Source organism: Watersipora subatra, chromosome 7 (assembly GCF_963576615.1).
Source record: "Watersipora subatra chromosome 7, tzWatSuba1.1, whole genome shotgun sequence".
Classification (NCBI taxonomy): Eukaryota; Metazoa; Bryozoa; class Gymnolaemata; order Cheilostomatida; family Watersiporidae; genus Watersipora; species Watersipora subatra.
In genome coordinates this window covers 1,009,450-1,034,361 of record NC_088714.1, presented here as the reverse complement: position 1 = coordinate 1,034,361, position 24,912 = coordinate 1,009,450, and the positions used below count along the sequence as shown (strand labels likewise).

Here is a 24,912-nt window from a genome sequence, read left to right as displayed (position 1 = left end):
TAGTTATTCCAACTGAAGATATGGTCGGACATTCTGCAGTGTAGTTATTCCATCATTTTTAAATCTAGCTTGAATTATTCTACCTCCCTGCTATATCTATCGGACATAATGATTACTTAATACAACTTTTAGAACGATAACCATAGTTTGGTTACAAGTTATGCAGGTAGTTCTGTCAATGACTGCTGGCTTGGTTTTTTATCCTTACAGTGATTCAAATTACCTTGACTGCTGGTGTACGACTATGAAAAAGCTAGGTATTCACCCAGGTTTAACCCAAACTGGGTAAAGGAATTCTTTCATACAAGATGTTTGGAGATACTGGCAGTCAGCCAATAAAAGGACTGTTCAAAAGACCACTGCTAGGATTTCATTTCTTTCATCAGGAGAGATGCAAATGGATTAGATGAATGTTAAACTTAGTTCAATAAATATCCTGATTAAATAATAGATTTATTCCTTCCACCACTTATTAGTATTATAAATTTTTTATACATGTAATTATGATTATTAATTTGAACTACTACTACAAAGTACTAGCAGAGGTAACCATATTTGCAGTCGTACGTATCGATTGATAGTGCTCAAGCAATAAGCTGTCTTTTCTTTCCATCAGCATCACTAGAATGATGACATATACCAACTCTAAGGAATAGAGGGTTTATCTATATATTTCTGTTATAGGTGATCGGAGCTGAAACAATGTTTTCTGAATTTGTGGCAAAGACTACATTCTTTTTGAAAATCTGCTTCATTTCATCTAAATTACTTGATGTGTATGGCATATGAGATGACAAGTCAGCCATATTCTTTTCATATAGCCTGATGTCTTGGAACGTTTGATTAGCATGTATCAGTGAGCTAATTCATGTTTTTAATGTCCTGCCTCTAAAAGTGTGAGCAAGTATTAAGGCACAGGCCAAGGCTGCAAACACTGATAAAACACCAGTGAGTATTATATAAGAGAACGGCCAAGCCAGAATGGGCCATGTGTAAAGGATAACAAATATTTATTCTTTATAAAATTTGTTCATTACACCAAATCAAGCGACGACAGCAATTAAAATTGCTTCATAGTTACCAGCATCCTATGATTGAGATCTAAACCACCGACACAAAAATGAGCTAATGTACACACAAACCACCACCTTTACAAAGATGCACACTAAAGAAAAAGAAAAACTTGCACAAGTGGCATGGATGACAGCGAGTATGAAGCACACACCTGGCATGACATCATGAGATGCATGACTGTCACGCGATTCACAGGTGTGATTTGATGGCCTCATATCAATCCGTGCAGGCTTCAAGAGCCATGTCCCTCTCTTCAGCCAATTCCTACAAGGCACCAGGGCTATAACAGTCAGTTAAGAATCATAGGAAATTAAGTAAACTTATCCAATCACCAACCCAAATAATAAAACATGCCTCTCTTTACACATCTGGCAAGCCATATCAGCAGCCTGATGCCAATGCCTCTCTTTACACATCTGGCAAGCCATATCAGCAGCCTGATGCCAATGCCTCTCTTTACACATCTGGCAAGCCATATCAGCAGCCAGATGCCAATGCCTCTCTTTACACATCTGGCAAGCCATATCAGCAGCCAGATGCCATACTTATTACAACTAAAGAGCCAGCATCCTTTTAGTCTAATAGAATCCATTTTATGAATTGTGATGATATTCGCTGTAAGATGGTTAACTGCCAGCTGCATTTGATAATATACCAGTTTTTGCAGCGTTCACACCAGCCAATTTCATGATGATTGTTTGGGCGAGTTGGTCCTCTGACTGAAACTCTCGCCTGGTGTGAAAAGTGCAAATGAGCCCAAGACCGATTTTGTCTAGAGAGAAGTTTATCAGGGCTGTGCCTGATTGGTGGATGATTCTAGACCAATTTTCCCCAATATGAGTAGACAATAAAATCACTGCCCCACAGATCAGACATTGCCATTTAAATTGAATGTCATATTGGTTTTCACAATTGCTCTCATTTTCAGTCATAGCTTCAAACGCGAGTAACAACTCTGTTGATAACTCTGTTGATAGCACTATGAAGGGTGCCATCAACAGAGTTGTTACTCGCATTCAATTATTATAAAAATAGCAAAATAATCAAAGCATCTGCTTCGAGTGTTATGCTGTTGCTATAATAATTTAAACAGAACATGTTGGCAAAAAATTGTCCTCCCTATGATTATTGATAGTGATTACCCTCAGTGATAGTGATTACCCTCAGTGATAGTGATTACCCTCAGTGATAGTGATTACCCTCAGTGATAGTGATTACCCTCAGTGATAGTGATTACCCTCAGTGATAGTGATTACCCTCAGTGATAGTGATTACCCTCAGTGATAGTGATTACCCTCAGTGATAGTGATTACCCTCAGTGATAGTGATTATCCATTATCAGTGATAGTGATTACCCTCAGTGATAGTGATTACCCTCAGTGATAGTGATTACCCTCAGTGATAGTGATTACCCTCAGTGATAGTGATTACCCTCAGTGATAGTGATTACCCTCAGTGATAGTGATTACCCTCAGTGATAGTGATTACCCTCAGTGATAGTGATTACCCTCAGTGATAGTGATTACCCTCAGTGATAGTGATTACCCTCAGTGATAGTGATTACCCTCAGTGATAGTGATGAACTGAACGGTGCAAAATAATTGTTAAACTTGCTAAAAATGTCCACGAGAAACTATGTAGGAAACAGTCAACAGAATGTAAATCTTGACTCACTAAAAATATATCAGCTAAAAGTACCTCACCCTGCAAATAGAAAATGGCCAAATCGCCTACTTTCGGTTCAAACTCATCCTGGTGTAAACGAAAAAAATAGGGCCGATAACTCCCATATAATCTTTCAGATATTGGCCACAAAAACTCATTTTGCAAATCGGCTGGTGTGAACAGCTTTAGATACACTAATACACCTAGAGATAGTATTAACTATATATACCTACAGGTACTATTAACTATATATACATACAGCTAATATCAACTATACATACCTACAGGTAGTATTACCTACATGTATATATACCTACAGGTAGTATTACCTATATATACCTACAGGTAGTATTACCTATATATACCTACAGGTAGTATTACCTATATATACCTACAGGTAGTATTACCTATATATACCTACAGGTAGTATTACCTATATATACCTACAGGTAGTATTAACTATATATACCGACAGGTAGTAGTACCTATATATACCTACACGTAGTATTAACTATATAATATAATAACCTTAGCTGTAAGCTCTATCTTCTCCCTGGCGAAGTCATTTATATTCAGCCCCTCCACAATTTTCCACTGTTTATCAGCACCAACAGTGACAGGGAATGAGAAGATGAGACCTTCTGGCACACCGTAAGGGTTTCCATCGGATGTCACGGCCATAGAAACCCATCGGTCCTGCAGAAGGAGGTATCGCAAGTCATAAATGACACCTTTCCTCAGTGAGTCTATGAGAATGACCAGTGAAATATCACATTGCTGTCACCTCTGCTAACACATGCAGTCCTACATCGACATACGACAAAACCGAGATACAAGCTGAATTTTGAGCATGTTTCTTCCTTGAGATACAAGTAATCTTTGAGATATGAGCATACGAACTAGTCCTAGACGGCCACTATATGCTCAAGTATGCGAGAGGCCGCTTTCGAGAACAGCACCACACAGTAGTTCTCCTCGAATCAGTTTGAAAAAAGTTTTTAAAAGGTTTGCTAAGAGTTATAGGGAACGCAAAGCAAAAAGTGCCAAACTGAAACCAGATAATACACAAATTAAGACGCCAAAATTAAAGTAAATTTAGTGAAAGATTAAAACTTTCCTTCAAGTGTGTATTTAGAAGACTAAACTCGTTTAAGTTATATTCAAAGTTTCTGATACGTAGTGTCACAAAAATTAAGTGTACCGAAAGCGTTGCTGTCAAGTCTCACAGACCGCCGATAGCCACTATGTCTGTCTCGAAGATAAAAACTTACAGTAGTGTACATAGTAATATTACATTTTATTGCAGAGTTTTAACTAATTAGGTATTTGTATTTGTGTTAGTGCAGCTGCTGAATTTCAACAAAAAAGTGTTTTTTCACAGCAATATCCTGTTTTGTGTTTTTTCATGGTATGCTAATGAATTAATTAGTATTTAGCTATTTTATATAAGAAATAGTGCCTCAGGACAAGAGTAAACTGATATATGAACTGAGTACTAAAACACAATAAGCTCGTATGCCGAGGTATGACTGTTTATATTTAGACACACTGAAGCACCTTTGCACAAAGGTATGCACTCATCGCAACGTTTTACATCAACTATTAAAGTCGGCAAGTTTAGAATTGTCTAAGTATTCAACTCTTTCTGTACTTATTCTGAAAATCTGATAAACTATACAAGTATCAGATGTGTATGAAGTCTATTTGAATAAAATATATAAGATAATCAAATGGAAACCATTGAAAGCATTCACACTGTCAAATTATGTTTTCCCAAAAATAGAAGGTGAGATAATAAAAGAAAGCACTCGCTAACTGACAACAAAAGCTCAAAGCATCACATGCTCCCAATCGAACACTGATCTGGATATTATCATACGAAGACACAGTACATTCAAGCTTTCACTTACGATCGCCTCTGCATACAACCTTTCGACTCGCGACATCAAACTTCAACAAATACTTGTCTCAACATGCAAAGCTATTTTCAATATAAGTTGTGCGTTACTCAAACAATGTTAGAGAGTATCTCATGCCGTCTTTCATAGTTTTCATATCATGGATACCGAAAGGAGAAATGTTAGTGGTCAAAATGGTGAAAAAACAATACTTAGACTGTGATAATGAAAGTGGGGTGGCTGTCTGTGATAATGAAAGTGGGATGGTTGTCTGAGATAATGAAAGTGGGATGGATGTCTGTGATAATGAAAGTGGGATGGCTGTGATAATAAAAGTGGGATGGATGTCTGTGATAATGAAAGTGGGATGGCTGTCTGTGATAATGAAAGTGGGATGGCTGTCTGTGATAATGAAAGTGGGATGGCTGTCTGTGATAATGAAAGTGGGATGGCTGTCTGTGATAATGAAAGTGGGATGGCTGTCTGTGATAATGAAAGTGGGATGGCTGTCTGTGATAATGAAAGTGGGATGGCTGTCTGTGATAATGAACGTGGGATGGCTGTCTGTGATAATGAAAGTGGGATGGCTGTCTGTGATAATGAAAGTGGGATGGCTGTCTGTGATAATGAAAGTGGGATGGCTGTCTGTGATAATGAAAGTGGGATGGCTGTCTGTGATAATGAAAGTGGGATGGCTGTCTGTGATAGTGAAAGTGGGATGGCTGTGATAATAAAATTGGGATGGCTGTCTGTGATAATAAAAGTGGGATGGATGTCTGTGATAATGAAAGTGGGATAGCTGTCTGTGATAATGAAAGTCGGATGGTTGTCTGTGATAGTGAAAGTGGGATGGCTGTGATAATAAAATTGAGATGGCTGTCTGTGATAATAAAAGTGGGATGGATGTCTGTGATAATGAAAGTGGGATGGATGTCTGTGATAATGAAAGTGGGATGGCTGTTTGTGATAATGAAAGTGGGATGGCTGTGATGATGAAAGTGGGATGGCTGTCTATGATAATGAAAGTGGGATGGCTGTCTGTGATAATGAAAGTGGGATGGCTGTCTGTGATAATAAAAGTGGGATGGCTGTCTGTGATAGTGAAAGTGGGATGGCTGTGATAATAAAATTGGGATGGCTGTCTGTGATAATAAAAGTGGGATGGATGTCTGTGATAATGAAAGTGGGATAGCTGTCTGTGATAATGAAAGTGGGATGGCTGTCTGTGATAATGAAAGTGGGATGGCTGTCTGTGATAATGAAAGTGGGATGGCTGTCTGTGATAATGAAATTGGGATGGCTGTCTGTGATAATGAAAGTGGGATGGCTGTGATGATGAAAGTGGGATGGCTGTCTATGATAATGAAAGTGGGATGGCTGTCTGTGATAATGAAAGTGGGATGGCTGTCTGTGATAATAAAAGTGGGATGGCTGTCTGAGATAATGAAATTGGGATGGCTGTCTGTGATAACGAAAGTGGGATGGCTGTGATGATGAAAGTGGGATGGCTGTCTATGATAATGAAAGTGGGATGGCTGTCTGTGATAATGAAAGTGGGATGGCTGTCTGTGATAATGAAAGTGGGATGGCTGTCTGTGATAATGAAAGTGGGATGGCTGTCTGTGATAATGAAATTGGGATGGCTGTCTGTGATAATGAAAGTGGGATGGCTGTGATGATGAAAGTGGGATGGCTGTCTGTGATAATAAAAGTGGGATGGCTGTCTGAGATAATGAAAGTGGTATGTCTGTCTGTGATAATGAAAGCTAAAATATAGTATAAAAGCGAGATCATATAAAAGCCATACAAATTATTTTTATAAGAATTTTGACACGTCATGTTTTGCTAGAGAGAATTAAAGAGCAGTGTTAAGGAAACTCACACCAGCGCCAAACCACCAGTCTCGCATGTGGTCACCAATGGCCTTGGCAGCCGACATAGCTGAGGAAAGCTTACGAGCTTGGATAACTGCGGCTCCCCTCTGCTGTATGCACTTGATAAAGTCGTTGTGAAGCCAAGCATCATCTTTAACAGCATCGTGGACTCTCTGAAACAGTACAGAATGGATAGCGGACAGGGCACGTAGCTCTATTTACCAACACGGGCACTTAACACGAGTTTTAGACTCCTTTAGACTTAGTAAATGTCTCTCTATCTTACACTTTATTACTCCTGCAATCGTGTCTCCTTTTGTAAATGTCAGGCTACAGTAAATATCACACAACCCATTAGATGCAGTACTTACTCTCCTCATGCCTTACTATTAGTATACCTAATTGCATACAAATACTCCAATACATTTCATTTTATCTGGAGCTTATCTTTTCCTCTTGGTACCAAATAGTTTAGCACTGCTATGCCTAAAAACCTAGCTTGTTATGTAAACAAGAAGGAAATAACTGGATTTCATAACAATGCAGAGATAGAAATTTCAGTTTTCAATTCAAAACTATTCACTAGAACTGAAACGATTTAATTTTATTAGAATTTCTTTCCCAAACTATTTGTTTATACGCAACCCAAACAGATGGGTACAACCCATATAGCTTGTGACCAACTAGTTACCAAATATGTTTGCAGTGATAATAAGAAGCGGATAGCCCATGGTTACTCCTACCTGAGTGACTCCATTAACTTCAGCCGTAGCATGCCTAGCATCAGGGTACTGTGTGCTGGAATGGTTGCCCCATATCACCACATTTTGAACTGCCTGCAAATGGATAACTCTATGTAGATAACTCTATGAGTTCTATGAAAAAAAACCTAAAACATCTCCGTTGGGATGGTGTAAATAGCTATAGATGAAAACGCTCCACTTACTACATGCATCCTACGAGACTATGTTATTCCAATGCATATGATCAGCAAACCAAAGCCGGCTGACATCAAACCTGTGACGAGAACATCTGTATTCCCTAGAGCTATGACATGTTTAGCGAGTAACAAGAATACCACTCCCAGATGTCTAGTTTGCGGTAGAGCATAAGTCTATATGTAAAGGAGTCTTACATTAACGGGTACAGAGAGACGGGAAGCGAGCTGTGCCTGGGCCCGATTCTGGTCCAGTCTGGTCATAGCAGAAAAGTTGGCTGCAGGAATGGAAGGTGCGTACTTCTTGCAGATGAGTGCATTGGTGTTGGCAGGATTGCCCACAACTATCACCTGCAATTACAGATAAATGCATTACTGCTGTCAGGGATACCCACAACTATCACATGCAATTACAGATAAATGCATTACTGCTGTCAGGGATACCCACAACTACCACCTGCAATTACAGATAAATGCAATCCTGCTGTCAGGGATACCCACAACTACCACCTGCAATTTCAGATAAATGCATTACTGCTGTCAGGGATACCCACAACTACCACCTGCAATTACAGATAAATGCAATCCTGCTGTCAGGGATACCCACAACTATCACCTGCAATTACAGATAAATGCGTGACTGCTGTCAGGGATACCCACAACTACCACCTCCATTACATGACAACCCAAAGGTGTTGAGAGCTGCCCAGAGCACCTGCAGTACATGATAATGCGTTGGCGTAGCAGTGTTAATCTTAGATGAATAACTTTAGGAAGAAATATCTTGTCATATTAATTGCACCTAATAGTATAGACTGCACTTGGATGATGCTATTATAAACATGATACAGTCTCAGAACTAAAAGTACACTGGATGCAACTATAAAACTCCAATTTTCAATACTATAAAGAAATTAAACCTTGGAGATGGGCGAAAGCGACAAACAACATAGAGTATGTCAGGTAACATAGAGTATGTCAGGTAACATAGAGTATGTCAGGTAACATAGATTATGTCAGGTAATATAGCGTATGTCAGGTAACATAGCGTATGTCAGGTAACATAGCGTGTGTCAGGTAACATAGAGTATGTCAGGTAACATAGAGTATGTCAGGTAACATAGAGTACGTCAGGTAACATAGCGTATGTCAGGTAACATAGCGTATGTCAAGTAACATAGCGTATGTCAGGTAACATAGAGTGTGTCAGGTAACATAGAGTATGTGAGGTAACATAGATTATATCAGGTAACATAGAGTATGTGAGGTAACATAGATTATATCAGGTAACATAGAGTATGTGAGGTAACATAGATTATATCAGGTAACATAGAGTATGTCAGGTAACATAGAGTATGTCAGGTAACATAGATTATGTCAGGTAACATAGAGGATGTCAGGTAACATAGACTATGTCAGGTAACATAGATTATGTCAGGTAACATAGATTATGTCAGGTAACATAGAGTATGTCAGGTAACATAGATCATGTCAGGTAACATAGAGTATGTCAGGTAATATAGCGTATGTCAGGTAACATAGCGTATGTCAGGTAACATAGAGTGTGTCAGGTAACATAGAGGATGTCAGGTAACATAGAGTATGTGAGGTAACATAGATTATGTCAGGTAACATAGATTATATCAGGTAACATAGAGTATGTCAGGTAACATAGAGTATGTGAGGTAACATAGATTATATCAGGTAACATAGAGTATGTCAGGTAACATAGAGTATGTCAGGTAACATAGATTATGTCAGGTAACATAGAGTATGTCAGGTAACATAGACTATGTCAGGTAACATAGACTATGTCAGGTAACATAGACTATGTCAGGTAACATAGAGTATGTCAGGTAACATAGAGTATGTCAGGTAACATAGATTATGTGAGGTAACATAGAGTATGTGAGGTAACATAGAGTATGTGAGGTAACATAGATTATGTCAGGTAACATAGACTATGTCAGGTAACATAGATTATATCAGGTAACATAGAGTATGTCAGGTAACATAGACTATGTCAGGTAACATAGAGTATGTCAGGTAACATAGACTATGTCAGGTAACAAACATGGCTTCGACAAAGCGTGCCAAGCAAAACTAATTAAAAATAGTTTTTACGATGCTACAAATACACGATATACAAACCCACCCTAAGAATAACGTGTACCCTTAAGCTGTTGATGACATGTGGTTGTAATAACATGGTAAGTGTACTAATACATGTATAAGTCCAACACTAAAGCATGGTCACATTTCTCTGAATTTAAGCAAGATTGAAGTCAGCATTAAAATTGAGCTGTAGTTTGCCATAGATTGATTTAGTGTTTTTTCAGTTTCTGTGGCTGTAGGGATGACCAGATTTAGATACCATATATGTAGATGATGCCTCTTACCATTTTGTTACTGTGAGATTAGAGCTATGGGCGTACAAGCTTGATAATAAGTGAGAAGTAGTCTCAAATATGGGTATATACGGTACATTGTAATACACTGCATCACTTTGATTCTCTACTAAACACATAGTCAGTGTACTACTATACTTTGACAGTCTTTTTGGCATATTTATCGAGAGCAGCTCCTTGGCTTTTGAAGATTTTGACATTAGCGAGAAGAAGATCTTTACGTTCCATCCCCTCTCTCCTCGGCATCGCACCAACCAGCATGGCAGCATCGATGTTTGCGAACGCTACAGCCTCGTCGCAAGTGGCGACTACATCTGTAACAAAACAGGAAATGTGGTGACATTGCTCCTGTTACAAATGTTCATACCCGTACACTTCCCTATGTTGTTGTCGGTGTAACCACAAATAAAATAAAAAAATTCAATTGTAGTATAGATTGATACTCAACGTATGAAGGAAAGAAGCCCTTAACTCAATGTTAGACATCTGATGCAGCAGGTAGTTGTAGTGATTCGCTATGTTGAATTTAGATTCCGACAAAAGCCGCACTTATTATATTGCTGCTAATGCGGTGCCTTTAAACACACCTTGCATGCTAGTTAACGAATGAGTAAATGGGTAGAAATATATCCTCCAACTGTAGCATACAGTAACAAATAATGTTAATTAATATGAAGAAACCAAATAACTTTCATGATTGTCGGTTCAGACAGGATATAGATGAAGTTTTTGAGTGTGAAGAGAAATTCTTTTACACTAAATTTAAATTTCAACACTAATTTTAAATGTCCTTAAATCCGTTAAACATAGAAATATTAACCTAACTTCCTGAAACTATACAAAAGAGCATAAAGCTAGTAAGTTTGAAGCTCTTACCATAATTGGTTCTAAATAAATGCCCTAATCATATGAAACCATTTGCTAACATCACATCCATCAATATATATATCAATATATCAATATATATCAATATTTAACATATAACCATCAAATTACACGCCATTTAAAGCATTAGAATTCTTGTAATTTGTCAAAATGTGCATGTAGGTCACAATTAAAATGAAACAACTATAGTTTCAGCCAGTAGTTTAATGATAATCTCATGAAACTTATTTCTGGTTTACTCAAATACGCTATTGAACAAAATCATATCATGGCCGGGACAAATAGGAAAGCAGCCCCATTTCAATTGATATCTCCTAATAATATCACTCTTTCCAAGAGTTTGTAGAACTTTGAAAAGTAAGATATGCTTGTGGTGCATGGGCATTGTGTTGAAGGTCAATTATTTTGTGTTCATCAGTGTCTGTCTGGGCCATTGTGGTTATTCACTAACTTATCTGCTGCTTATTATTAGCTGTTTCGTTTTGGAAAGTAAATCAATATTTGCTACAGAAATAGAAGTATTTAAACCATAACTGTCACAAACAACTTTTATCGTATTTACTAGGTAAATCAGACACGCTCATTCCGATTTTGTACTAAAAATAAAGATTAGTCCACTAACCTTCAAAGTCATTTAGGCTTTTTTAAAGCGTTTCAATATCCGTTTCGAAAACAACACAATCGGCATTACAAGCTCCGCCCATAAATATGTGACGAAACCTAGCTTTTTCAGAAACGGAAGTTAGGAATGTTTAGTCCGATTTAGAATAATAGAGATGGGTGTCTTAAAACCCATTATTATCTAAATCCAGCCTGTAAAATAATTTCAGTTTTTTATGAAAGGGATATAAACTATTTAAAATTGCTCGCAGCTTGTTACATGACGTTTAAATGGGCTGGACGCCAAGAAAAATGAGCTCAAAAAGCGCGGTTTTATCACAAGCTAGCGTTGTTATCACGCTATTTAAATATGCAATGCTAAATAGCTTATCTACCTTTCAGAAAAGACTGATATTATTTTTAAGGCTGAATTTAGATATTAATGGATTTTAAAACACCCATCTCTATTATTCTAAATCGGTCTAAACATCCCTACGTAACTTCTGTTCCTAAAAAGCTAGGTTACGTCACGTATTTATGGGCGGAGCTTGTTATGCCGATCGTGTTGTTTTCGAGACCGATATTAAAACGCTATAAAAAATCCTTCATTACTCTGAAAGTTAGTGGCCTAATCTTTATTTTGATTACAAAATCGGAATCAGCGTGTCTGATTTACTTAGAAAATATGATAAAAGTTGTTCGTGGCAGTTATGGTTTAAGACCTGTAAACATTAACATAAGGGAATATATAATCACCCTAAAATGACTCGTTAAGACAGATGCTTCTAAGTTCTATTTAAACATATGTGTACATGTACACATCATGTATCATGCGTACATGATCACCAACTGCAGACGCTTCGGGTATCTTAAAACTTCATAGTTACATGTAAAGAGATTTGCTGCATAACAGATGCTAGCAGACCAAGTCTCACACCTTTAAACAAACAGGATGACTCTTAAAGTTGATGCAATTACAAAGAAAGCAGACTACATTTTACTAATTAGAATACAATAGCTTTGACTGTGTCCTAGTAGGAAACCTGGCTGTGATGGTGTGCTAGTTGGCTGCCTATCATAACCAATTGAAAAGTTACCGGCAAGATAAAATGTGGCTCACAAAATAGTGAGCAATGAAACTATTAAAGACACGGTACTGAATAGCGAGATAGCTAGCGATGCTTCAATAGCGAGCAACGTCTCTCGACCTTTATGAATGAATATGAATTTTATTTATGACCAGTGCGCGAAACCAATGAGGCCATAGAAATTACGATAAAATGATAAAGGTGATTGCTGTCAATGAAGGAAAAAATAGAATAGTGATTTGCTAATCAGAGCCGTGTGGCAGCGTGTATCAAATGTGTCACTGTATCTTGTACCGATTGAGAAGACTTATAGAAGGAGTGGAAAGATGACCTCATGAAGAAATCGCAGCTGCTCTTTCTTGAGCAGCTTTGGTTAGAGACAATACAAATTTTGTTTTATACCTAATCTTGGTAGGAATAGTGGACTGAGAAGAGAAGCCCACGAACAGCATTGATTTGAGAGAAAGAACATTACTTTTGGACAGACACTGGCTGAAGGTCAGAGAGTATATGTGAATCGGGTAAAGATAGAGCGCTGATACATTTATACCTACCGTTCAGCAGAGGAAGAGCGCAGTCTTGCAGTTCCATAACAACACCCTCAAGTGCTTTCATCATGGGAGGAATGTCCAGTAGCACCAATTCAACTGGCTACAAACCACCATTCCTGGGGTTATCAAATACTAGTGCTATAGTCACTATGTTTCCATAACGCGAATCGTGAGGATTTGGAGTTGTGCACACATCGAGTTACCGTACCATAACTGTTTCAATGGACTTTTGCGTGTTGCAGATTAATGAAGGTACCTTGTTAAAAAAGATAAGGATTTCTATGCCAGATGTGATGGCGGCATACGAAACTACTCACAGCGAAATAAGAATGACTTAAGTGTGGAAAATGTTGAGAATGAAATAGCTTGCCCCCTTTTTCTTGGGCATCATTCGGAAAAGCTGTTTCAAGTTTCTACCTTTCGCAAGCATGAAACATTCGATGAAAATTTGTGAGCAACAAAACTCCCTCGACTTGCGGATTTTGCTGATTCCGTCTTGCGGATTAACTGTGTCAAGAAAACATAGTGGTGCATCATAATCCTGCCTGAGATAGATTGACTTATAGAATAATGTTCAATATCATTCTACACCCGGAATAACATTCTGTGCCAACTTTCATAATCATATAAAGTTAAATGTGTCCATTCAGTCAAGTAGACAAACAATAGAGTAAGGTATCACCTGTTCTTTACCAAAGACCTCTCCGGTAGCGATGCTGCTGAGGAGAGAGTAGGCGATCTGACCGGCAGCTCCTGTCACAAGTACCCTGATTGAGTCCTGTCAATATCAGCAATAAAGCAAGTAATGTGTCTTTTGTCATCAATTGAATAGTAGCATCGCTTTGTATGAAGATTATTGCCAAAGTTTAATGTACAATGAGGACTTACCATTATGTTTGGTTAGGTGATACTACTGTGTAGGACTTCTACTGCCTATGGAACAAGATAAATGTATATTAAATGTAGCGAGGGAAAGAGCCACACAAGGTTTAATACTGAGGGTGATGAGAGTGGGAGAAAGCCTGTTACAAGATGCAGGTTTCTTACTTGGTTACATCACATGACTCTTACAAGCCAGACTACTACTAGTCAGATGTTCTTCCCAAATACAAACTTTTTGAAATGGTCTCGTGAAAGGATCTGTTTTGACAAGTACCTTTGCTTTAGGTTTGATATGCATCAAGAAGTGAATCAAGCAGATGTATTCCATCAGACCTTATGGACTACATTACCAATACAAAAACTAAAGCTATTTATACAACGTTGCTCAATGCCATTCAATTTCTGCCCATATTTCCATTTACTAATCAATAATCTACTAACAAAAACTGTAGACATATTTTTTGTAGTTAAGCCAGAACAAGTTTGGCTAACTTTGTTGTGCATTATTGGATAACACTGGCATGCACATGTCGAAACCCATCGGCAAGTGTGGAACACCTCAAACTACAGTTATAAAAATCTTCCGAGTTAACCTGTGTAGTCAGCAAGAAAAGTTAAGGCGTTGTGAATGATGGAATTGGTAGAACTCTAGTGGACCATACTCGAGCCCTTGGAGAGCCATCCGCAAAAAAACTAATTATTATCTTTGCTAAAAATTCAATAAACACAGCTAGCCCCAGGCCACAACATAAAAGGCATTTTCAATTGAAGCACCACATTGACTCAACGAATTGCTAGCTGAAAGTTTGACCTAGCAGTCAATAGGCTCACAAGGCTAACAAGTGCTGGTCCAGATGCATTCGCAGTTTCTATAAAACTATACTAGGGTCAATAATGGGCAATGGTTGTACAAATGTACATCGGCATCTTTTCAAGTATACTGTTCAAGTGAACTTCTGTGTGGCAGATACTAAAAAAACGCTAAAACTGCGAAATATTTTTGAACCATTATTAGTATACTAATTCCTTTACATGACAGAACTTGAGTAACTCGCTAAAGATAAGCATGTTAAGGTACTGCAACTTGATTATCAAGCATTATTAATATACAAACTATTATCACATATAATATTAATATACAAATTATTATCATGATTAAAATTAACCCTATGCTTGACAATTTTAGGAACAAGTGTGCAATAGTGAAGCCTTTTGCGACTCACATGACTGCCGCACCTGTCTGAAACTCAAAATCAATGACAAGTTAATAAAGGAATGTAGTACATGATTCCTATTGCATACACACTATGATTAATAAGGCATATTCAAAGGAAAAACAACTTTAATTTTTGATAACAAATACAATTGCAAATACGAAGAAGCTCAATATGTAGAGCAGTTTTTTTACTGAGACAAACTTATATTCCAGATGGTCTTGGGAAAGCAAAACTTTTTTCAAACAATGTTAAACGTAGATGTGTACTTAGGGGCAGATAACATTAGTAGCATGAACTCCTTTATAGTAACGCTCTGCAATTGTAATATAAACTGAAGAATTGAAACAAAAGGTTAAATGGTATCAGGATTGATTGAACTTTCGCAGTGTTGGAACAGATTTGAAATTGGCAAATCGGGTAGGAGTTGTTTAAGCAATGTCAGTTGTTTTACAAGCATTGCCATATGTAATTGGCATCCTTTGTGCTCATTTGTTTGATCAAAGCATGGCGTGACAACTTTCTTACATTAGTAATAATGAAAAGCAAAGAATTTAACCATGTTTGACAATGAACCTTTATTTGTGATATCTGGAAAGCAGTTTATAAGCAAATTTAGATAAAAATACTTTATTTGAAATATGGTAGAGCCCCTGATCTTGGGTTTATTATGAATGCTATAGAGCTTGAGTATCTACTCTAACTGGTTTGAGTGGTAACAAATGTTGCAGATACATGTGCGAGCCACCTTCGATGTACAGGTGTTACTCCATACTGCATACAAATGATCACTGGTATTAGTGCTGATTTTACATGCGCAAATCTGTCGACCTCCTTTACATGGGAGCTATTCTTTTGCGGTTTCTCTCCTGGTTATGTAGTCATGTAACACTGCTAAATGTCTTATAACATGTTCTTCCGCCTTTTACATCTTACTGGGCTATATCTAACTGATTTAACAAATAAATGCTATCTTTTCAAACAGGAATTCTAATGAAGCCTGGTGAATTTGTTATCAATATGCTTATCTGGGCTTTTCAACCGCATTGTACCCTGCTGTTGATAGTACATGGTCATATATCTCAAGCGAAAGGCACGGTTATATCACACAGAGCAAGCTGTGCCTGCCTGCTATTTTTTCGTTGTGCTCAATAGTCTTGACCAGCTTTTACAATCTGCATATTTGATCCCTTAAAAAAAGTGTTCAGAATACCTGCTCTAGAATTCGGGATTTAGTTTTTGTTGCTTAATGATTATTTGCTCATTATACTAAGTGACTTAATAAAAATTATCAATCTCTGACACCTGTTGATGGTACTCATTACTGCAAACTTTAATTCACTAGCTAGGTTTATCACTCATGAATGGCTGTATTATTATAAAAGTGAGTAGAAGTTTCTCAACAACTCATCTATAGATGCCTGAAGGCATCCGTCCGCTATCTGGTTTTGATATCTCTTCCACACCTTGAGCCTTTTTTCACCATCTATACACATCATCATCACCATACAGTACAGTGCACCCTCAATATGCAATTAATCTTATATATGATTTTTTCACCTTACAAAGTGGAAAATGATGATTTGTTCACCTCGCCATACGAATCTTACGTCACCATACGAATTCAAATTTGGCAGTCAGTGTGCTTTATTACATACGTCAAAATAACAAAGACACCGAAATGCTATTTTTCAAAAATATTTTCACAACGCCTGAAAGAGACACAATGACCAATTTCTTTTAGTTCAGCAATTCCCATGTGTAAAATGGTGATATTTTCCCCTTGAAGACCAGCTGCAATGTTGGAGTTGTGAACCCTTCCAACAGAAGTCACTGGTCCGACAACTTCTCTTAACCTGCTAACAAAAACTCACTTCATTACGAAAACAGCATCGTTCGCGCTTTCTTGCCGACTTAGATTGAAAAAGGTTATAAACAGGTCTGCTAAAAGTTATAGTGAAAGCGATGACAGAAACTGATAAAATTTTAGTAATAAAAAGTTGAACTCCGGTAAAATAGTTAAAAATACATACTAAAACTTGGCTTTAAGTGTGCATGTTTAGTAAGCTAAACTTATTTGAAATGAATTCAAAGTTTAGGTTATACATGCGTCTGTCTTGAAGGTAAGAACTCCCTATGGTACGTACTGCACATGGTACATTATAATGTTACATTTTATTGCAGATCATAACCACTAAATACAATAAAGTTACTGTAGGTAATTATAGTTATTAAGGTTAACATAAGGTTTTGTTACTAATTTTTAATATGTACAGCACGTGAATTATATTTAGAACACATGCTTAATACACTTAGGTAATGTCAATTTCTTTGTGGTATCTTTGAGCATGTCATTGGTCTTTCATTCTGTGAACAGAAAATACTTTTAATCTCATTCTAGGTATTCAATAGTACCTGTAGGCAACTCCAGCTATTAGTTTACATTGTATGCTCTCTGACTAAGATCAAGTTTGCTGTTGTCAAAAAGGAATTGTAATAAAAAAGTGGACAATAATAAGACAGAGTTTCCACCATTGTCGTCGCAGAACAAAACCGTTGAATTGGAAATGGTGGCCCTGAAAAGGGCCGAGGCGGGTGATGGGACTACCGGTACTCTAAAGTCGATTTTTACTGGTGAGTCCAGTAGCCCAAGAGAATCACTGTCATTTTCGATAGAGTCTATAGGCGGACAAACTATTTTGGATTCTACTTCACGCCGTGAAGTAGAATTCAAAATAGTAGAAGTCCAGTACGGCCGTCAGTCTTGTCGTGACCTTGTGTGAACAGGGCAACGGGGTGAACGTGCTCTTGGCCTTGAAGTTCGGTCTGGGCAGACTGCGTTCTTATCAAAGATGTTTGCTTGCAGGAGAGGCTTGGTAGAGAAGGCTTCGTCACAGGAAGAGTATCGATGTCTGTGAACATGAGCATCCCTCTGCAGGTCATGGTCCTTGTTAGAAGAAAAGTCGCAAAAGGTACAAGCATGTTTCATGCTTGTGGAGTGAATAAAATGACAACCAGTTTGTACCAGTATTTATAGACTGCCAACATGCATAATGGAGTTGGTGACGTGTTCCCTAAGTCTATAATACAGCAGTTTCAAATTGCTGACCCAATGTATCTATATTACGTTTTATGTGATTTATCGCGGTTCAGTCTAATTTGAATAGTCATTTATAAGGCGCACACTTAACACCTGTCCGATGTAGTGTATATGTATGATTATACTAGCAATTTTTTATGTTAACCATTTATTACCATATTGTTCTAAGATTTGCATGTTACTACATGTTACTGTATATAAATACTCAGAAAATTATTAATACTCGTACTGCGTGATTAGTTAGAGACGAATATTATTGTTTTTGTATACAAAATATTTTATTGTGGCAACAGCTGACCTAACGATTGTGCAACTAATCAACTGTGGATTTCTCCCTTGGTTTGCAATAACTTTTCAGTTCTGTCATCGCTGTTGTGCTACTGCTTTGCGCTGTGAGATATAACACCAATAAAGATACTGCGTTCTTCAACTATAGCTCTGCTTGATTTTCCAAGGCAAGTAGCATAAAGAATTCTTGTCACTGTTTCCAACTTTAGCATTGTGATATCAGCCAGTGTATCATAGCTGCATTCACTATAAGTGCTACTGGTCGAACACCAAGAATTATTGCAATTAGCTTACTAGGGTATAAAAGTTGGAAGAAGGCACCCACGAGTCTGTTTGTCAGTTCGCCCTCTAGTCTGTTTGTCAGTTCGCCCTCTAGTCTGTTTATCGGCTCACCTTCGCGTCTGTTTATCGGCTCACCATCGAGGCTATTTATCGGCTCACCATCGAGTCTGCTTATCGGCTCATCATCGAATCTGTTTATCGGCTCAACCTCGAGTCTGTTTATCGGCTCACCCTCGAGTCTGCTTATCGGCTCACCATCAAGTCTGTTTATCGGCTCACCATCAAGTCTGTTTATCGACTCGCCTCGAATCTGTTTATCGACTCACCTTGGAGTCTGTTTATCGACTCACCTTGGAGTCTGTTTATCGGCTCACCATCGAGTCTGTTTATGGGCTTACCATCAAGTCTGTTCATCAACTCATCATCGAGTCTGCTTATCGGCTCATCATCGAGTTTGTTTATCAGCTCGTCCTCGAGTCTGTTTATCGGCTCACCCTCGAGTCTGTTTATCGGCTCGCCCTCGAGTCTGTTTATCGGCTCGCCCTCGAGTCTGTTTATCGGCTCACCCTCGAGTCTGCGTGGGCTCGCTGTTGAGTTGGGAGTCACCTACCCTTGCTTAGTAGGGTTTAGTTCAGAATGCTATACAACCATCCATGCTGTATGACTGAAACAAAGTTTATCAACAAGTCAGCAACTGATTGTTACGCTAACAAATTGATGCTATTTATGTAAAAAAGCTGAGTGACGTTGGCATTACTTAAAATTGCTACATTCACCTTTCTTTTTAAGCAATTTGTTTAGAGTATGTGTGTGTATATGTAGACAAGGATCAGAAACACAACTTGGGTTTCTACAGCCAATATTTTCTGGTCACTACACATGTTGATAACTGTATTATAAAAGTAAGAAATAACTATAATATTGCTTTTACGCACGTAATCAATTCCACCACTTTACCGCATACCTAGTAAGTTTTTTGTCGGTGGTGTGGATACAGGAGGAACGACTGAGCTTACAGAAGGTCTACTAAAACGATCCGCTGATAAACAATGCATACTTCAATTTATATTTCATTTGATTTTCATAATAAAAAGTTCGGTTATTTCTGAATTTTTTTTCTTTTAACAAATCTGATTCACGTTACACCAGAGCAATACATTTTGGAAACGTGGGCTGCCACCGTTCAACACCCACATATAGCAGTTTTGCACTGTCTCTGTATTCACAGCGACCAATCTTTGACGATTTTGCAAAGACGATACAGTCACGTAGAACATTGATATGCGATGGAACATCAATTAAAAAGAACTCCAACGCCGGCGGACACTGCCCTCAACCGCAAAATAGCCTCTTGATCGCTGAGTTACCTCTGACCCAGCTACCCATATATATTACACAGCAATGGTCAAAAAACCCTCGATTTAAGATACGTCAATTCAATAAATGTTTAATTACGCGAGTCTAACTTCCGGTAAAAAACCATGTAACGTACGGTATAATTCGTTTGAATTAAACTAACTAAAAGTATAGTGTTGTCGAAAAATTATTTTAACCCATCAGCTTACATAACAATATTGTAATGATAGCTTGCAAAACTACGTTAAAGCCAAAAACGCTATGCTCAACAGCATTCGCGAACAGAGACATTAAAATTTGTCACACCGCAATCTCACGATGATATGTTTTTCCAGCATTTAAAGTTTGCGAGAACGATAGAGATGCTTCGCCAGCGTCTTATCGTCTTAGGTTTAATTTGCAGTATATTGACATGAGCTCAAAATTGTAAAAGTGAATTAGAACGATAAAATCCAAGTTTTTATGTTAGAACAATAATGGCATGCGCGTCTTATCACGGCAACTAAGACGGCACTCTCTGCCAAACAAACATTTTACGAATTAATAAAGAAATGGTAGAAAGCTAGCCTTAGTAAATGTTTACTCTATTATTATACAAGACGCCCGTAGAAACACAACTAAAAATGGCCGCTTCCCTAGACCTTTGTTTAAAACATGCAGAAAATGTACAATTCTCAAAAAGGATTAATAGCAGTGACGATAGAACAAAGTATTACAACGATTTGGTAGAATGCTTAGGTTGCATGGTGGCTTATTCTAACAACAAAATGACTACGTATATCAACAACATTTCACAAAATACTTGTGATCCGTCTACGAGCTCATTGTTGGAAGAAGACAGCAACGATGACATGGATGACGCGACCTGTAATGAGAGTGGAGGTAACATTTTAATGCCTTACTGATAATTTTTTTAAAGTTTCAGGACGTGAAAATATGGTTAATTTCGAGAGGTTTAGTATGTGCATATTCTAGAATTAACCTGTTTCAAGGTCATGTCTCTTAGTACTGTACTATGAGTTATATTCAAAGGTTTGTCAGTACTGTTTTGCATGGGCGTTTTTCTGTTAGGCAGTAAGCTGGTCACTATCTCAGGCAACTGTTTCTCTGTTTATAGTGATTGTACCAAGGATAAATACGAACGGCTCAGAACCTTGTTGTTTTATTGTTGTAAGGATAAAGGCGCCTTGAAAACAATGTACAAGAGAAGCTAAATTTTTCATTAATGTGTTTAATGTTAACTTGCTAAGCATTTGTTTCAGCCATATTAATGGTCAGGCATGTCATCATTCACTTTAGGCGAATTGTTTATTTCGCGCTTTTCTACAAGACAATCAGTCCCAGCTGTTTGTTTCAATGACAGACTGTCGGCCTCACTACAAATTGCAAAGTTTTCATTGATATAATTTTAATTTCATAGATAGTTTATTGTGTACCACCTGGTGTCACCACATTTTCGTAACCTGATAACAAAATTTGGTTTAGTAGTAACAGAACTAATTCCAAACAAACTCAGGTAAATTAAGAATAGGCACTCATTAATATTGCAGAAAGTGTTGCCTTCTACGTTTCACATTTTTCTTCATTGTCTGATCATGTTATTAATGAGCACTTTGACCCGAAAGGCACTATAGTAGGACAATTTTTAAAAAACCGCTATTTATATAAGAATATAAATTATGAATCAGTGAGAAAAAAAATCAGTTTACCATTCTGTGCAATGAGTTAGTTTTGTGTGTTCTTTGTTAGGTTAGGTTTTTATATCAGGTTGTTATAACTGTATATGTTGTTCGCTTGTAGATGATGGTGTGCCGGATAGCAAGCGATGCAAACCTTGACCTTACATGAACTATCAATGGTTTGAAGGTAACCAGCTGCACTCATCCACCACTTGGTGGTGAATATTGTAGTGAATATTGCACACGTGGCAGAGTAATAATTAAAAAATGAGGTTTTCGAGATTATCGGGTTGGTCTTGTTTTTTATCTCAATGCTTTTATATCTCGCTTTGTACTACTACATCACTCACTGTTATTTTATCTTGTTTATTTCTGTCTGTGAAAGGATCCAACTTCAGACTTTATGTGTGTCAGAGTTGATGTCTGCCGAACAACTTTACATTGTGGGCAGGACATAACAACCATGCGTGTTTTTGAGCATTTTTATTCTCTGATGAATGTTGTAGATGTTAACAGCTGTTGGATATGTTGCCTAAAATAAATTAATGCCAAATAAACTCAGAGACTGCCCTATGATTATGGATTTAGGTCAATCCTTTGGTTTTCATTATACAGTCATACCTTGTCATACAAGTGTCCCAACATTTGAAAGAATCGAGGTACGAACCAAATTTTGAGCAAGCTACTTTCTAGAGATACGAGAAACCTTTGAGATACAAGCTGGTTCTCGATGACCATCAAATGTCCATATATGCGAGAGGCCGCTTTTGAGAACAGCATCGCTCGGTCTTTTTCGTCATAAATGTTTGAAAAAAGTTCTGGTCGGCTAAAAGTTATGGTAAAAACTAGGCAAAAATCATCAAACCAAAAACAATAAATAATTGAAACGATAAAATCAAAGCTAAGTTTAGTAAAAGATTTAAACTTAGCTTCAAGTGTGTGTTTAGTAAGCTAAATTCGGTTAAGTTAGATCCAAAGTTCATGTTGTGTTACGTAGCATCACAAAAGTCTAGTGTACCGAACGCATTGCTGTCAAGTCTTTCACGCCGCCGTTTGCCACAACATCTGTCTCGAAGGTAAGAACTCCATAAAGGACTGAACATAATTTTACATTTTATTGCAAATCATAACCACTAAATAGGTATTTGTTATTTTGTGAGCGCAGGGGACGAATTTGAACAATTGCAATTGCGTTTTCCATAGTAATATCCTGTTATTAGGTGGTTTTTCATTGTATGGGAACAGATTAATTTATATGTACATGTAGTTATTTTATATTGGAAATATTGCATTGAGATATAAGCACATTGGCATACGAGCTCAGTCCCAGTATGTATCAAGTTGGCATGTCGAAGGATGACCGTAATACTAAATACAGCTGCTTTTGATAATTTGACTGTTTGCATGACGTATACCGTAAAACCTCTAACTGAGCGCCACCTCTATTTGAACGCCACCTCTATTTTGAGGTTGTACAGTATCTGTACTTTGCCAATAAATAATTGAACTATTTTAAACAACCGTCTGTCTCGGCTCATGAGTCTAAGATGATGTCACGATGTTTTTTCTCCTTACTTTAACTTGGTTTTGTATCCGCATCCTTGTAGATATTGGTCTTGATTTGGATTTAAACCTGCATATAAGAACCGACACACGAAGTTTCCTTTTTTCCCATCTAGATGCTTTTATATGTGCTGCTAGCAGCTATCTCTATGACAACATATCTCTATGACAACATATTTGTTACAAAATTACAGAGATTGACTGAGCACTCATAGCTGAAATATCATGACTCAAGTGATATTTCTGTTATGTATTTAAGCGATATATTTGTCACGGCCTGATGAATATAAAGTTAGCGGTCACAGTAAGAAATACATGTATATTAGCTTTGGTAAACTAGTTAACTGCCACTAAAATACAGGTATGTATTCAGGAAAGGATAACTCCGGTGACAGTTTTGTTATAGCCTGCCAATCATTGCAGTAGTAGCAAAGAATGTTAGCAAATGGTAATAAATTTTTATTTCGTCACAGAAGCAAATCTTTGTGACCTTAAAATCTGCTAACACAATGAACAAAAACCACAAAAGTAAAATCAATTAGGATCTAGAACCACTCAACTATAATCTAAAACAAAGCCCATTTTAAAATGAACTGTTTTGCGAGCTACGCCGGATGTTCTTTAAAAGACTGCTATATAAGTGCAGTCTAATTATAACAACGGACAAGTGCGTATTAGAAGCCAATGTTTCCGATCATCAGAACCTCGCATGGTAAGAAATCCTTTAGGAGCTGGCATCGCATAGGTAACTCCGATTAGGTAATCTTCATTGGAAGTCCAGAAAAACGACAATGAAATGAGAACATATTTGCCATTACAATTATTAGCATTCCCCCAACCCCGACTGTAATACAACCTCTAAGTCTAGTCTAAGTAAAACGGAATCCCAGATCATGAACACTTAGAAGAAATAAAAAAATTAAAAGATTTCTTGTTTTAAACTTGTTATGAAGCAGACCACCCTTATGTCTCTGGAAGTTCTAGGTAAAAACTGTAAAGGTAAGTCTGATGGTTCACGGTAACAGCTAGAGGAACTACGGAGTCTGTTACTCTAGTATTATGGCCATGAAGGTTTCACTGACTAGCAAGAATTTAGCTAAAGTTCTCAGCAAGAGATGAATAAAAATAATGAATATGTAATGATGTATGTATAATAATATGAAAGTAATATGAATTAATATAAGGTCACTTTCCTTCTATTCATCAAAAGTACTAGACCCAAAGAATCCCCGGCTTTGGTAATCCCCTCCCAACCATTCAATCTCAAGAAAAAATGTACAGCTTTTTTCTCAACTATTTCTACTTTGTTAATACTCTATAAAATGAGGATCCTAGATCACCTGCAAACCCTAACAGAGGTGCAACTCGAGCAGGTACAAATCTCTGGTAAATTAAACAAGAGTTATCAACTCAACCTCTCAACTTTCTGTTAGCTATAGACGTATTTCTTTTTCTAAAAATAGATTTATTTTTACTTGTTCCCAGCACCCCTAGTTATTAAAATGAATTTATGGTACACAAGCTACGATAATAGTTTACTTCCCGCCATTTTAACGTGACTCGTTCTA

The 24,912-nt window shown here is 37.4% G+C and overlaps 1 protein-coding gene and 1 long non-coding RNA gene across 2 annotated transcripts; one reads left to right on the top strand and one right to left on the bottom strand.

The window, feature by feature from the left end:
* Window positions 1–986: 986 nt before the first annotated feature.
* On the bottom strand, window positions 987–20,013 carry LOC137400151 (malate dehydrogenase, cytoplasmic-like). Its single transcript, XM_068086468.1, has 10 exons — window positions 19,941–20,013; window positions 13,869–13,913; window positions 13,663–13,758; window positions 12,984–13,080; window positions 9,995–10,170; window positions 7,647–7,799; window positions 7,255–7,347; window positions 6,520–6,684; window positions 3,268–3,435; window positions 987–1,338 (listed from the first exon to the last, which is right to left on the bottom strand). The coding sequence occupies exons 2-10, from the start codon at window positions 13,869–13,871 to the stop codon at window positions 1,291–1,293; spliced, it is 999 nt and encodes a 332-aa protein (XP_067942569.1). The 5' UTR covers window positions 13,872–13,913; window positions 19,941–20,013; the 3' UTR covers window positions 987–1,290.
* A 220-nt stretch (window positions 20,014–20,233) lies between these two features.
* LOC137400154 (uncharacterized) lies at window positions 20,234–22,354 on the top strand. The gene is made up of 2 exons (XR_010979227.1): window positions 20,234–20,984; window positions 21,903–22,354. It is a non-coding gene; the product is annotated as an uncharacterized lncRNA (long non-coding RNA).
* Window positions 22,355–24,912: the final 2,558 nt, after the last annotated feature.